The sequence below is a fragment of the Malus domestica genome, chromosome 11 (genome assembly GCF_042453785.1).
Source record: "Malus domestica chromosome 11, GDT2T_hap1".
Taxonomy (NCBI): Eukaryota; Viridiplantae; Streptophyta; class Magnoliopsida; order Rosales; family Rosaceae; genus Malus; species Malus domestica.
The window spans coordinates 36,522,726-36,534,127 of record NC_091671.1 but is presented as its reverse complement, the minus strand read 5'-3'; the positions used below and the strand labels follow the sequence as shown (position 1 = coordinate 36,534,127).

At 37.2% G+C, this 11,402-nt stretch overlaps 2 protein-coding genes across 2 annotated transcripts; one reads left to right on the top strand and one right to left on the bottom strand.

Moving 5' to 3' along the window:
• The first annotated feature begins 1,343 nt into the window (after positions 1-1,343).
• LOC139189547 (seipin-3-like) lies at positions 1,344-2,484 on the top strand. Its single transcript, XM_070808521.1, has 3 exons — positions 1,344-1,715; positions 1,885-2,057; positions 2,394-2,484. Exons 1-3 carry the CDS (start codon positions 1,344-1,346, stop codon positions 2,482-2,484), a joined length of 636 nt encoding a protein of 211 aa, XP_070664622.1.
• A 621-nt stretch (positions 2,485-3,105) lies between these two features.
• Positions 3,106-8,707, bottom strand: LOC103448797 (uncharacterized). Its single transcript, XM_029089103.2, has 7 exons — positions 7,665-8,707; positions 6,461-6,700; positions 5,863-5,952; positions 5,563-5,712; positions 5,289-5,413; positions 4,335-4,464; positions 3,106-3,363 (listed from the first exon to the last, which is right to left on the bottom strand). Exons 1-7 carry the CDS (start codon positions 8,229-8,231, stop codon positions 3,238-3,240), a joined length of 1,428 nt encoding a protein of 475 aa, XP_028944936.1. The 5' UTR covers positions 8,232-8,707; the 3' UTR covers positions 3,106-3,237.
• Positions 8,708-11,402: the final 2,695 nt, after the last annotated feature.

Here is an 11,402-nt window from a genome sequence, read left to right as displayed (position 1 = left end):
CATTTGGTGCAAAGAAACCTGCATTTTCTTTCTTCACCCTCACAATCAAATTGTGGCATGCTGTGTGAAATTTGGTGCTGCTCGTCGTGAAATTGTTTGGGCACATTCCCCCGAACATCTCTGCAAGTGTTCAGTGGACTGGTGTTAAGAGATAAATGCTGGGTGTGACTACAGCTCCCTAGAAAATAGTGTTCAAGTATTCATTTTCATACATTTCAATCACCAAATGACATGACACTTTTGTACATAATACATCAAAATCCAACATTTTTTACGAACGATAGAATTTACAATGGGATAAACCTCCGCAGAAAAGTTATGTATCAAATCAAACTCATCATAAATATGTGTCATCCTCACATTTATGTGAGTTGAATCGGGGATATCCTCCAACTAAGCAGAAACAACTACCAGTAGACAAAATACGAGTTTAGTTTCGAGATTCAACGTTCAAGATTTGTTTTGATGTATCATCCATTACTCCAATCAAGTTGGTGAAAGAAAACAATCTGGAAATTCCTAATTGAGCTAGCCGGGGATTCACCTGGGTAGTTGTGCCACTAGCCAACAGACAGATAACACTCCCACTATCGCTCAAAGTTTTTGAAGATTTCTTAGATTGAGACATGAACAAGTCCAGTGTTGAATTGTGTGTCATGATGCGCCATCCAATCTGAACCGCCTAAGTTATTATTGCCACGTCATCTCTTTCCCGCCTATAAATGGTCCTCCATACAGTTATTATAGTTGCAAATTGCAACCATTTCAGTCCCTAGTCTAACTGTATCCAGTTCCAAGTGCCACTTTTTTGTTCTAATTCATCACCATGGATGAGCCAGAAATTCTTGATACTGGTCTTCCTGGCGATCATCGTTTCTTAAAAACCCAGAATGGTTTATGGAGTTTCGATCCCAAATGTGACGTGAATTCACACAAATTGTTCAATGTCCTGAAATGTTCTGTGCTGAAACCAGCTCAAGATGGAGCTGACAAGGTGATCATGGACCGAAGGACGCTGAAACCTAGCTTTGCTGCATGCAAATCTCCCTCGGGGTCAGGGTGGACATGGAAAAGAAAGGAGGCCTAGTTCGGATTGGAGTGTGAAAAATGAGGTTGAAGAAAGAAGAGATTTTATCAATTTGGCCGAAATGGTACATTCTCCATTACGAAGCTACAATCCATTTCTTTTTGAAAACTTTGGCATTCGTTGTGGCATTACTGATAAAATCATAGGTTTTCAACTTAGTCTAGTGGTCGCATTTTTCACGCTTCCAATTCGATTATCCTATTTCTCGTTCATGCTCTTCTTGTTTCCATTTCGAACTCTCAAAAATGTACCAAGAATGTGCAGTGTCATATCTAAAAATGTTACTTCAGCGGTATCCTGCCGCGTGCAAGCTCAAAAGTCAGTGGCAGTGAATGTAGGGTTTGCTTTCTTCAGGTCACTCTATGTGCGTTCCATGCTTCTTGGAATTCTGGCATTCGCGTTTGTACTAAGTGGATTTATTATGAGACACTTGGTTGAGAATCCAATTCAGACAACAGAAGCCCTCAACTTTGATTATACCAAATCATGTCCAGTTGCTTTTGTACCACTCATGTCATCTTCTCGTGTCAGTAGCGACCGTGCGATACCTTATAACCACAAATTGCAGCTCGCTGTTTCGTTAACTGCACCTGAATCCGAATATAATCACAAGCTGGGTGTTTTTCAGGTATGACATCTGATCACAGATTGTTAGTAAGGTAAGGGTCGAGTTCTTGTCAGCAAACGGCAGTGTCAAAGCTAGCTCAAGCCATCCGTGCATGCTGCGATACAAAAGCGAGCCAATTCACTTCATCGAAACATTTCTCAAAACCGCTCCTCTCATTACCGGTTTACAGTCAGAAACGCAAGTTCTGAACATAAAAATGAGCGGACACATTGAAGGACTCGAGCCGACTGCCTACTTGAAGGTGATACTAGAGCAAAGAGCCGAGTTCCAAAATGGTGCCGGCTTACCTCAAATTTACGCTGCATCACTAGTGCTCGAATCTGAGCTTCCTCGGTCAAAAAGGTTTGTTAGGAAGTGGAGGAGAACAATATTTGTGTGGACAAGTCTTGTTTCATTTTTGGCAGAGTTGATGTTCATCCTAGCATTTTTCAGACCTATTATTGTCCCAAGAGGAAGACCGAAAATATGTTACAGTACTAAGAAATTTGATCACTCAAACATTATTTTCTGGCAGAAAAGCAGTTATGTGCTTCCAAGGAACACTAAATAAGTCTTTGAGCTGAACCGTAGCAAATACCAATTTTAATTGTTCAACAGCCATTGAAATGCAAGCATGATTAAGGTTTTTCTCAATTTTGTGTCTCGTTTTTTATTTTTCATTTTTTTTTTTTTTTGTAGAGCTGAATACCCTTTCTGCATTCTGAATGATGTGAAGTTTGGTTTTTCCTATCCCGAAATCCTTCCATTAGGCCTTGTTTGGTCTAGATGATTGAACTCCAGTGGAAAATTCTCGAAATTCAAGGTAGATTGAAGCAAGAGGAGAGTGATTTTTCATTCTGAGAGGATTAGACGTGAAAATAATTCTCCATTCTAATCCTCTCATTTTTGGAAAGATTGGAATGATAACTTTTCTTCCTGGTCTGGAAGAAAAGTGACACAAAGTTGAAGAATGCGGCTTTCGTTTTCAAGGCATAGCGCTGTTGAAGAGCAAGCCAAACTCAACGGGCTATCGTATATCAGGCAGTCGCGGCAAGAGCCTGATGACCCAGAGTAGCCATTCATCCAAGAAAGGACAAGCTGGTCCGTATGAACCCATTCAGCATACGCCGGGTTGGACTTGGTAGTGACTTAACAGTTGCCGCCGGACAGGAACTTATCGTCGGAGCACAAAAAATGAAAACTAAAAACGAAATGCGATGATTTTGTATATCCTGTGCAATAAATCTTACTGCGTACTTAAATTTAGCTTTATGTACAAGGGAATATCTGAAGGCGCCGCACATAGTGAAAAGACTTTTCTCTCCAGAAGGGCAAAAATTTTAATTAGTGAACATTACAAGCAAAAAAAATTGAAAAAAAAAAAATTAAAAGAAAACAAAAAAGGTCTCAGTGGAGAAAAAACAGGTAACATTAGTATAATTAGCAGTAGAACATGATTCACATATTCACATGTGGTGGGTGTTTTTGAGCTTGAGACTGACTATATACACTTGCATTTTGCACTCTGTTGGGACCTAAGCCATCAAAATTCAAGAACATTATTTAACTGAATCGAGAAGTATGGTCGACCAACATTGGAAAGAGGAGTATCCACTCTTAAAACGATCCCCGAGTCCCCAACATTTCCATTCCATTTGGATCTGCCAACCTGACGATGCAAGACCGAACAAAGAAGAAGATAGTAAGAGAAAAGCGAGTACGGCAAAGTACAACTTATAGCAAAAAAGTGACTTGTGCGTAAGTTATTTCAAACACAACTTATAGCAAAAAAGTAGATACCCAAGAGCCCGAACAAATATGTTATATACGTTGTATATGGTAACTGAATTGCAAGGTCAAATACCTAATACAACTTAATGCTAATGGAAATGAACTGTATCATATAACGTAACTGTATACGGGATAAACATATAAAGGAATGTTGTTAGTGAGCGTGTAGGAACGTTGTTAGTAAATGTGTGTTTCATGATTTATACATATACAATGAAGTTAAATGAAAAAGCTTCGCAAATCACCACAGCATTATAAAACTTACAAGATATGTTTAGGTGAGGGATTTCCAAGTCCCAAGGGTTTAATGACAAGTTAGTAAGGAATGGATCACAAAATATTAGATAGGAGGGTTTAGATGTACATCATATGAGCATCAACAAGCATATAGGCGGGATTTGTAAATGACTCCCTCCAAGTAGGGGATTTTTTTGCAAATCCCTCCCACATTCCTTGGTTATGCTCATATGATGCATTTCTAATCCCTCCTAACTTTTTGTGATCTATTCCTTACTAACTTGACCACAATTCCCTGGGATTTGGTAACACCTCACCCAAACATAGCCAAGTTTGCCAAAATATCAATACAAGAAAAAATCAGATGGTACACACTTCACAATCAAGCAAACAGTTTTCCGACGAATAGGGTCTTCAATAACTTTTGATTTTACTTGGAAATCATGAAAAGAGCAGAGTGAAATAAAATTTTCTTGAGATGTTTTCATGAAATTAAAAGCTTAAGTAAGGATAAAGGTGACAAAGTTTGTGCTGCATAAGAAAATAAGTGAGATCCCAGAGAACTAAAGGCTAAAAATGATAGAATAAGCACTGGTATCAGCAATAACATACCGATATTGAAGCAAAAGCAGAAGGATGTGCTGTAAATGCACCACCACATATAAGATTCAGCTGCTCCTTCACTGAGTGAATGAGCTCTGCCTGCAAACCAGGATTGCTTCCACCAATAGTGGGACATAAACTGACCATTGTAAAATTCCATGAAACATATCAACACCAACTAATGAATGTTAAAAGCGCACATGAAGATGAAAGATGAATTTTCATGTGTTACTTGACGTAGTTAAAAGATGTCAATATTACTGATGTGCACAGGCTTAACAGGGATAGAAGAAAGTAGTTTAAAACATGCTGGGTACCAATTTTCCCTCCGCAAAATAAACCAGATGTGAATTAACCTCTAATGATTAATATCACATCTTAGGCCACATAAACATGTGCAAGTCAAAGATTCCAAAATTTCCAACCATTTCCTACAGTTACATCAGACATGCGTCATATGATGATCACCTTGTGAAACTCTATGAAATATCAAAACAAAATTACTCTTGTTAAGCCCCAGTTCAACTTGAGAACATACCTTTTGCCCAACTCAACCCATAGAATCATAAAAAGCTGAGAAAGAATTAAGATTGGGATGCGAAAGTCTTGCTGGAACAAATCAGTGGCCTCAAAGGCATCCTTCAGACCTAGCTCTCTTAGGGTAAAAATATTTTAATGCTCTTCTTCTTCTTTTTTTTTTGGCATAATTTTTCGTCAAGACATGTGCAGAGACCAGAAGGGAACGGTAATACCACTTCAACAGCATATTATCATCAGATTCAGAACAGCATAAGTAAAATTCATTTGAGTTTTTCTGGGTGGTTAATTATTATAGAGACCAGTATCAACAACTGATATACCTCTTTTCTTGTAAACCCTCAACATAGCACATAAGAGAAGAACCTTTAGAATGGAAAGACAATAATGTACAGCTAAAATAATAGAGAGACAGCATAACCAAACCTGAACTGAATTGTGGGCTTCACCATAAGACCAGATCGCTGCCAAGCCAAGGCTTGCGAAAAACCCAGTGTAAAAGACTTATCTGGCCATTGTATCATGGGTGTGATGCGTGTTCCCCACTTATTCTGAAACAAAAAAGATTTAAACAATCTTAACTATAATCAAACAAGAAGACTAAGCGTAAAATAATCTATATAAGTCTATTCTGGTACAAATTGTGAATAAAACTACTACAATTCTTTGTAAAAAGCATTTTACTAGTTTGCAATCTAACCTTGCGAGAGAAACTGAATATCATTTCTCCAGGATATTGACCTTGAGCTTGTAGAAGGCCTCCACAAAGAGGTAAGAAAGCACTTGTACTAAGTCCTTCACCAGATATATATGTAAACTGCCCGTTTGGAAACTGTAAATCAACAAACGACTGGGCACAGAGAGAGTGATCATGAGAACCAACGCCATAGACACAATAATAGTGCCGACACTGAAACACAAAAAAAAAAAAAAAAAAAAAATATATATATATATATATATATGAAAGCACAGAAATATGTATTCTAAAGAATCAACTTACACAAGTTAATGGTTTCAGGCAGACCATTGACATTAAGAGCCACCTTCTGTGTTTTGACCACACAGCCGGACAAAGAGAATGCACCCTATTCTGATAAATGAAACGAGTATATGAGAACATGGCAAGGAAACTGGAAAATGTGGAGAAGCATCAAGCTTCTATACATGATATAATGCCTCAATAGTCCACCCAATTAGTTTTACTCTTGTACACCTTGCAATTGATTCACATATTTAAGTTTCAGGTTTTTCTTTTCTTCTTCCATACTTTTGGTGCATTGGATGCTCTACTGGTGACTTCTAATGAGACTTTCACTTGTTACAGAAACAATCAAGCACAAGATTATTCCTTTCTTATGATATTAGTGATGCATTGACAAGATCTTCAAATAAAATGCTAGGTCGAAAATCTATTCCAAATAGTCAATTTTGGATGATGGGGGAAAAGAGAGAAGTAGAGCACAACTCAAACATAAATGAGATTCATATTCTATTTATCATTTTATCTCTAGATATAGTATAACTATTCAGGTTTGATAAACAATTACTTTTACACTTGAAGTAACAAAATACAATTGGCCAACAGAATTTATTCATACCTTCCTATCATAGCCATACCAAAGCAGGTGTTGCTTTGACAAATGCACTGGAAGAAGAAGAGTTGCATCACGAACAAAGAGTAACGGCCCAAGCTGGACAAGGAAAAGTGATGAATTGTCATTTCTAGATGTGGAACTGCCACTAGACGCCTCTACTCTCCATAAGTCTCCCTTTGCAAGGAAAGAACTTTCCAGCTTACGGGTTCTAGTATCATAACTTGTTGTGGTATTTACAGTCCCCTGCACTCCAGTACCCCACAAAAAAATAAAAAATAAAAAATAAAAGCAGTCAGTAATTGCACTACCAAGAACAACAACAACAACAACAACAACAACAAAGACGAAAAACGATGCACCGTTGCCGGGGATCGAACCCGGGTCACCCGCGTGACAGGCAGGAATACTTACCACTATACCACCAAGACCAACCATCTAAAATTCCAAAGGATTGCAACTAATGGTATGGGTGATTAGTAATAACGACAAAGTGATGAGAATGATAACAACAAATTGATGCTGCTAACAGGATATTGGTAATGATCACAACTAGTTCCACTGACCAGTAAACTGTAAATGGCATTCCAAATACACTTCATGAATAAATTTCCCATATCAATCAAACTTCTACCAATCATAAACACAATGTGCATTAGAAATCCTAGAATTTCATGAAAATATTAAACACCCTGTAGATTATAGGCAAATGGTTATAGTTTACTCTACCACCAATCACAACACTACAAAACTTCCCAGAAGAAAAACGAAATAGCATCCGTTTCAACAATTCCCCTCATCATGAGTTCTAGTTTAGCATACAAACTATCCTCAGAACAAAAAATCCTACAACTTATCCTGAACTTACTGCACCGCGTACATGAAAAAGTGACTATAACATTCTATCACGAATTCTAACATTGCATGAAATTATTGAGCACCTTACTAATTACAAAAAAGTGGTAAACTTTAATCTAGGACTTATCACATGACATATTTTCCTTTCAAAAAACAACTTGAGCAAATGTCCACTTCTATCAGCACTAAGTGATTATCTATGAAACACAATCATGCTCTATCATAATTCATATGTGTGGTTCTGTAACAAGTTAAAAATGTAACTTGGTGCTCCAATTAGAAATGAAAGGTGCAACTAGTTCATACATAAAGACCATAAATTACATACTACAATAGGTTGAAAAAAACTTACCAGTGGTCTACCCAGAAGACCAGCAGACCTTAGATTCAAGCCACCAAGTTCCTCATCCACCACACCATCAGAGCCACCATCACTCTCCACAACCCTGAAATCCTTCAACCGTTCCTTCAACGGCCCCAAATCCTCCTTGCCACTCAAAATCATATCAGCTCTGTGCTTAGCCTTACCCGAATCAATCCGAATTGCCGCCAAATCAACATTCTCATCATGCCTAAACGGCACGGGTAAGGCCCTAAAGAACTGCTGAAGCATCCCATTCAAGCACGCCCCAAAATCCGCCCCGGCTTGCCCAATCCTGTTACCGATATCAAGAATCGCAGAAACCCCGTTAATGCCCGGGTTCTCAGCCACCAAGCCAACAAAATCCCTCTTGCCAAAACTCTGGTTCGGGAATTCGAGGTCGAAGAGCTTCGATGTGTTAGGGTTTGGCCAATGAAACGACGGCGGAGTGATGTGGGACTGAATTAAACCCGTGAAGCCCTGCGTGAGGCGGTCCGCCAAGTCCTGCCCATGGCGCTGTACCTCCTCCCATGCTTCGAAGGGGCTCTCGACCGACATTTCGACGAAATTTGAATGCTTTTTCTGCTATTCCTCTGAAACAATCACAGCTTCTTCATAGCACAAATCAACTGGACGAATTATCGTTACCAAAAACAATGAAATTTGGGAATTTTAGCTACTGATTAGGTCCAACAAACCTAAAACAGTGAAATTACAATCCCAAGCTTGAAATTTAAGCTTTCAAACTTAGAGTTTTCAGATCAAATTCGAAAAGGCAAAAACCGAAAACAGTGAAATGTATTTGAGCTTGGAAACGGAAGTTGTCGAGCTTCTAGGGTTTTTCAGTCAAAATTCGCAAACAAAACAAATCCCAAATTTCAAAAGAGAAATCGAAAATTGAGAAAGGGGAAATTAAAGATTTGATTCTTCGAGGAGCTCCAAAGAAGCAACTGAAAGACAAAAAGAAAGGCCGCACTTAGTTTCCGTTAACGCAACGCTAACGGGGAAAGGACGTGTAACTTGTGAGGACGTGTCTGGATAGGGGAGTAAGTGGATGTAGAGGCCGTCACAGGCCAATTGCAAATTTTAGATAGATTTTAAGAATTTAAAATACAAGCAACATTACCATTTAGTACTACGTTCTAGTGGTATTCCTCTTTACTTATTAATAAGACATCTTAGATTCGATTATCAACAAAAACAAATTTGAACTACATTATGACTAGCACATTGTGAGGCCAAGTCCACTCATCCCTCTTAATGTAGATAATATCGTTTGTTTGAAGAAAAAAAAATTAATACAAGCAACATTTCTATGCTAAGCTAGACTAAGCGAGGTAGTGGTTTGAAGAGGTCATTTTTTTTTTCAATTTTAATATACGTGAGATTATTGTATTAAAAAAAAAAAAGTGATATCATTATTCTAAACTAGACAAAGAACATGGGAAGCTTGAACTACGAGAGTCGTAGTGAATTGAAAAAGAAAGTTATAACCATCAAAATAGTTCATCACTTGTAAAAGAATCTTACTTTTATATTTTCAGTATAGTCACTAGCTACATGGATTGTATCATCGATTCACCTTGCAAGCACATTAGGATTCACGAGGCTTTAGGCTTTATTAAGGGCATGTTTATTTCTTACGATGAATGAGAATATGACTCATTTTGATCTTGAGTTTCATGCGTTTAGTAGAATATAAAAATAGAACCAACTAATTTGAAAAAAATTCCATTTTTATTAACACGCAAGGAATAAAAAGTGTTAATTTTCTCTTAAAATTCATAATCAAATATCTAAACAGCATGAATCAGATCACCTAGGGGGGTTAGTTGATCCCATTCTCTTTCCTTACTTTCCCATGTTCCTAAGTTCTCCCATTCCCTCCTTATTCCATTTCTATTAAATAATGCGAATACATTGGAAAGTAATAATTCATAAGGTTTATTACTAGATCATAATGCTAGTGGTAGGGCTTTTTTGGATTAAAGGGTTTTAAACTTAATAACTAACCGTTTTTAACAATAGCTACTCCAGCAATAGTCACGTTTGTTCCATAATTATTCCCTTTTTTTTTTTTTTTCTTATAGGGATTACATAAGAGAATCTCTCTTCATTAGCGGTGCTCCTATCGTTGGATTCTGTCAAAACATTTGTTACATATGGTCGCATGTGAGTACATGCCCATATATATATTCATCAAATTAGCCCACTTTGGTGGTGAGCTCTCTGCAGCTCTCCCACTGGCTAGGTGTTCATCTGCTGTAAATGGAGCATACAAATTGAATTGGCATATAATGTATATGTCATAATCCAAAGAAAGTACAAATCAAATGAATATATTAGATGGAATAATATAACATATACATATATATATATATATATATATTTATCAAAAATAGCCAAAAATTAACTCTTAATTTCAAAAATGTCATTTTTTTTATAAAATCTTTCAAATGTATCTAAAATTCCACTTAAATATACACAAATACCCTCAAATTTAACAATAAAATAAATTAAAGGTTTTTTAGCCAAAATGATTTGTGACATTGACATAACTTCTTAATCTGGTCCTTAACAATTAATGATAATCAATAGTAGTGTTCTTTAATTTGTTATCATGAATCATTTTAGTCTTTCTTTGAAGTTGTTCATCGTGGTCATTTTAATTTTTTGGTGAAAAATCTATCAATTGCTCTGTTAATGTGATGATGTGGCACCACATGGGTTTCACAAATACAATCATATAACAACATGTGGATTAACTTTAAAAACTATTTTTTTATATTTAAAACTAAAAATGATATTAGTAAGAAAAAAGGCGTTGAAGGCATGATTGAAATTCTGCTACTCCCACTTGCGGTAGCCACAGCGGCGCTCAATGTCGGTGATGAGGGGGTCGAAGGGGATAAGGTTGTTGTGGTGGAGTGTAGAACCGAAGGTGAAATTGGACCGAAACTTGAGGTGACAGTAGCTAAAAAACCTTTAATTTATTTAATTGTTAAATTTGAGGGTATTTGTGTCTATTAAGTGAAATTTTGGATATATTTGAAAGTTTATGTAAAAAATGACATTTTTGAAATGAAGAGTTAATTTTTTGCTATATTTGATAAATACTCATAATATATATACCGCCTAGTTAAAAATTCAAACTCCTTAATTATCTGCACAGTATTATCGCTCAGCCACACAATCAAATCCAAAAACCACCTCCTACTAAATGCTGCGCACGAGCAAGAAAGAACCAATCTTTCATATTGCACTTCGACAACCCCGGATTGGATGAGCATACCAAGCTTAATAGTTCATTTCTATCTGCTGTCGATGTGATTGGAACTTGCAACGGGCTCCTATGCCTTGCTGCTGACTCGAGTTATAGCTATGCTGCAATAATTTGAAACCCTAGCATTAGAATAGTGATGGTTTTACCTACGCGTGAGGCTGATGGTATATTTGTTACGATTCGCTTACCAATGACTACACGGTTATGAACTGTGACTCGTGATTCATTTGTTACAAAGGCAACAAATCCATGTGAAGTTGACGTCTGGTCGTTAGCCAGGGTTTATTGGAAGAGTCTTAATGCTGGGGTTATTCTTGCAGACTTTTGACCTCCAGAGGATCGTCATGCACAAAATGATTTTGTCTATGGTGCCATGCATGCATAGGGTTCAAAATCGTAAGATATATACCCTTATTTTGTGGTTTGATATCGCCCATGAATTATTT

What these genes read in the sequence shown, in the direction of transcription:
- LOC139189547 (XM_070808521.1), top strand. Translation starts at nt 1,344, where the DNA reads ATGTGCAGTGTCATATCTAAAAATGTTACTTCAGCGGTATCCTGCCGC. An exon ending in ACAAGCTGGGTGTTTTTCAG is followed by an intron (nt 1,716 to 1,884) that starts GTATGACATCTG and finishes ACCGGTTTACAG; the next exon opens with TCAGAAACGCAAGTTCTGAA. An exon ending in GAGCTTCCTCGGTCAAAAAG is followed by an intron (nt 2,058 to 2,393) that starts GTTTGTTAGGAA and finishes TTTTTTTTGTAG; the next exon opens with AGCTGAATACCCTTTCTGCA.
- LOC103448797 (XM_029089103.2), bottom strand. Translation starts at nt 8,231, where the DNA reads ATGTCGGTCGAGAGCCCCTTCGAAGCATGGGAGGAGGTACAGCGCCAT. An exon ending in AAGCCCACAATTCAGTTCAG is followed by an intron (nt 4,465 to 5,288) that starts GTTTGGTTATGC and finishes TACAATGGTCAG; the next exon opens with TTTATGTCCCACTATTGGTG. An exon ending in CTGCTTTTGCTTCAATATCG is followed by an intron (nt 3,364 to 4,334) that starts GTATGTTATTGC and finishes TTGCATCGTCAG; the next exon opens with GTTGGCAGATCCAAATGGAA.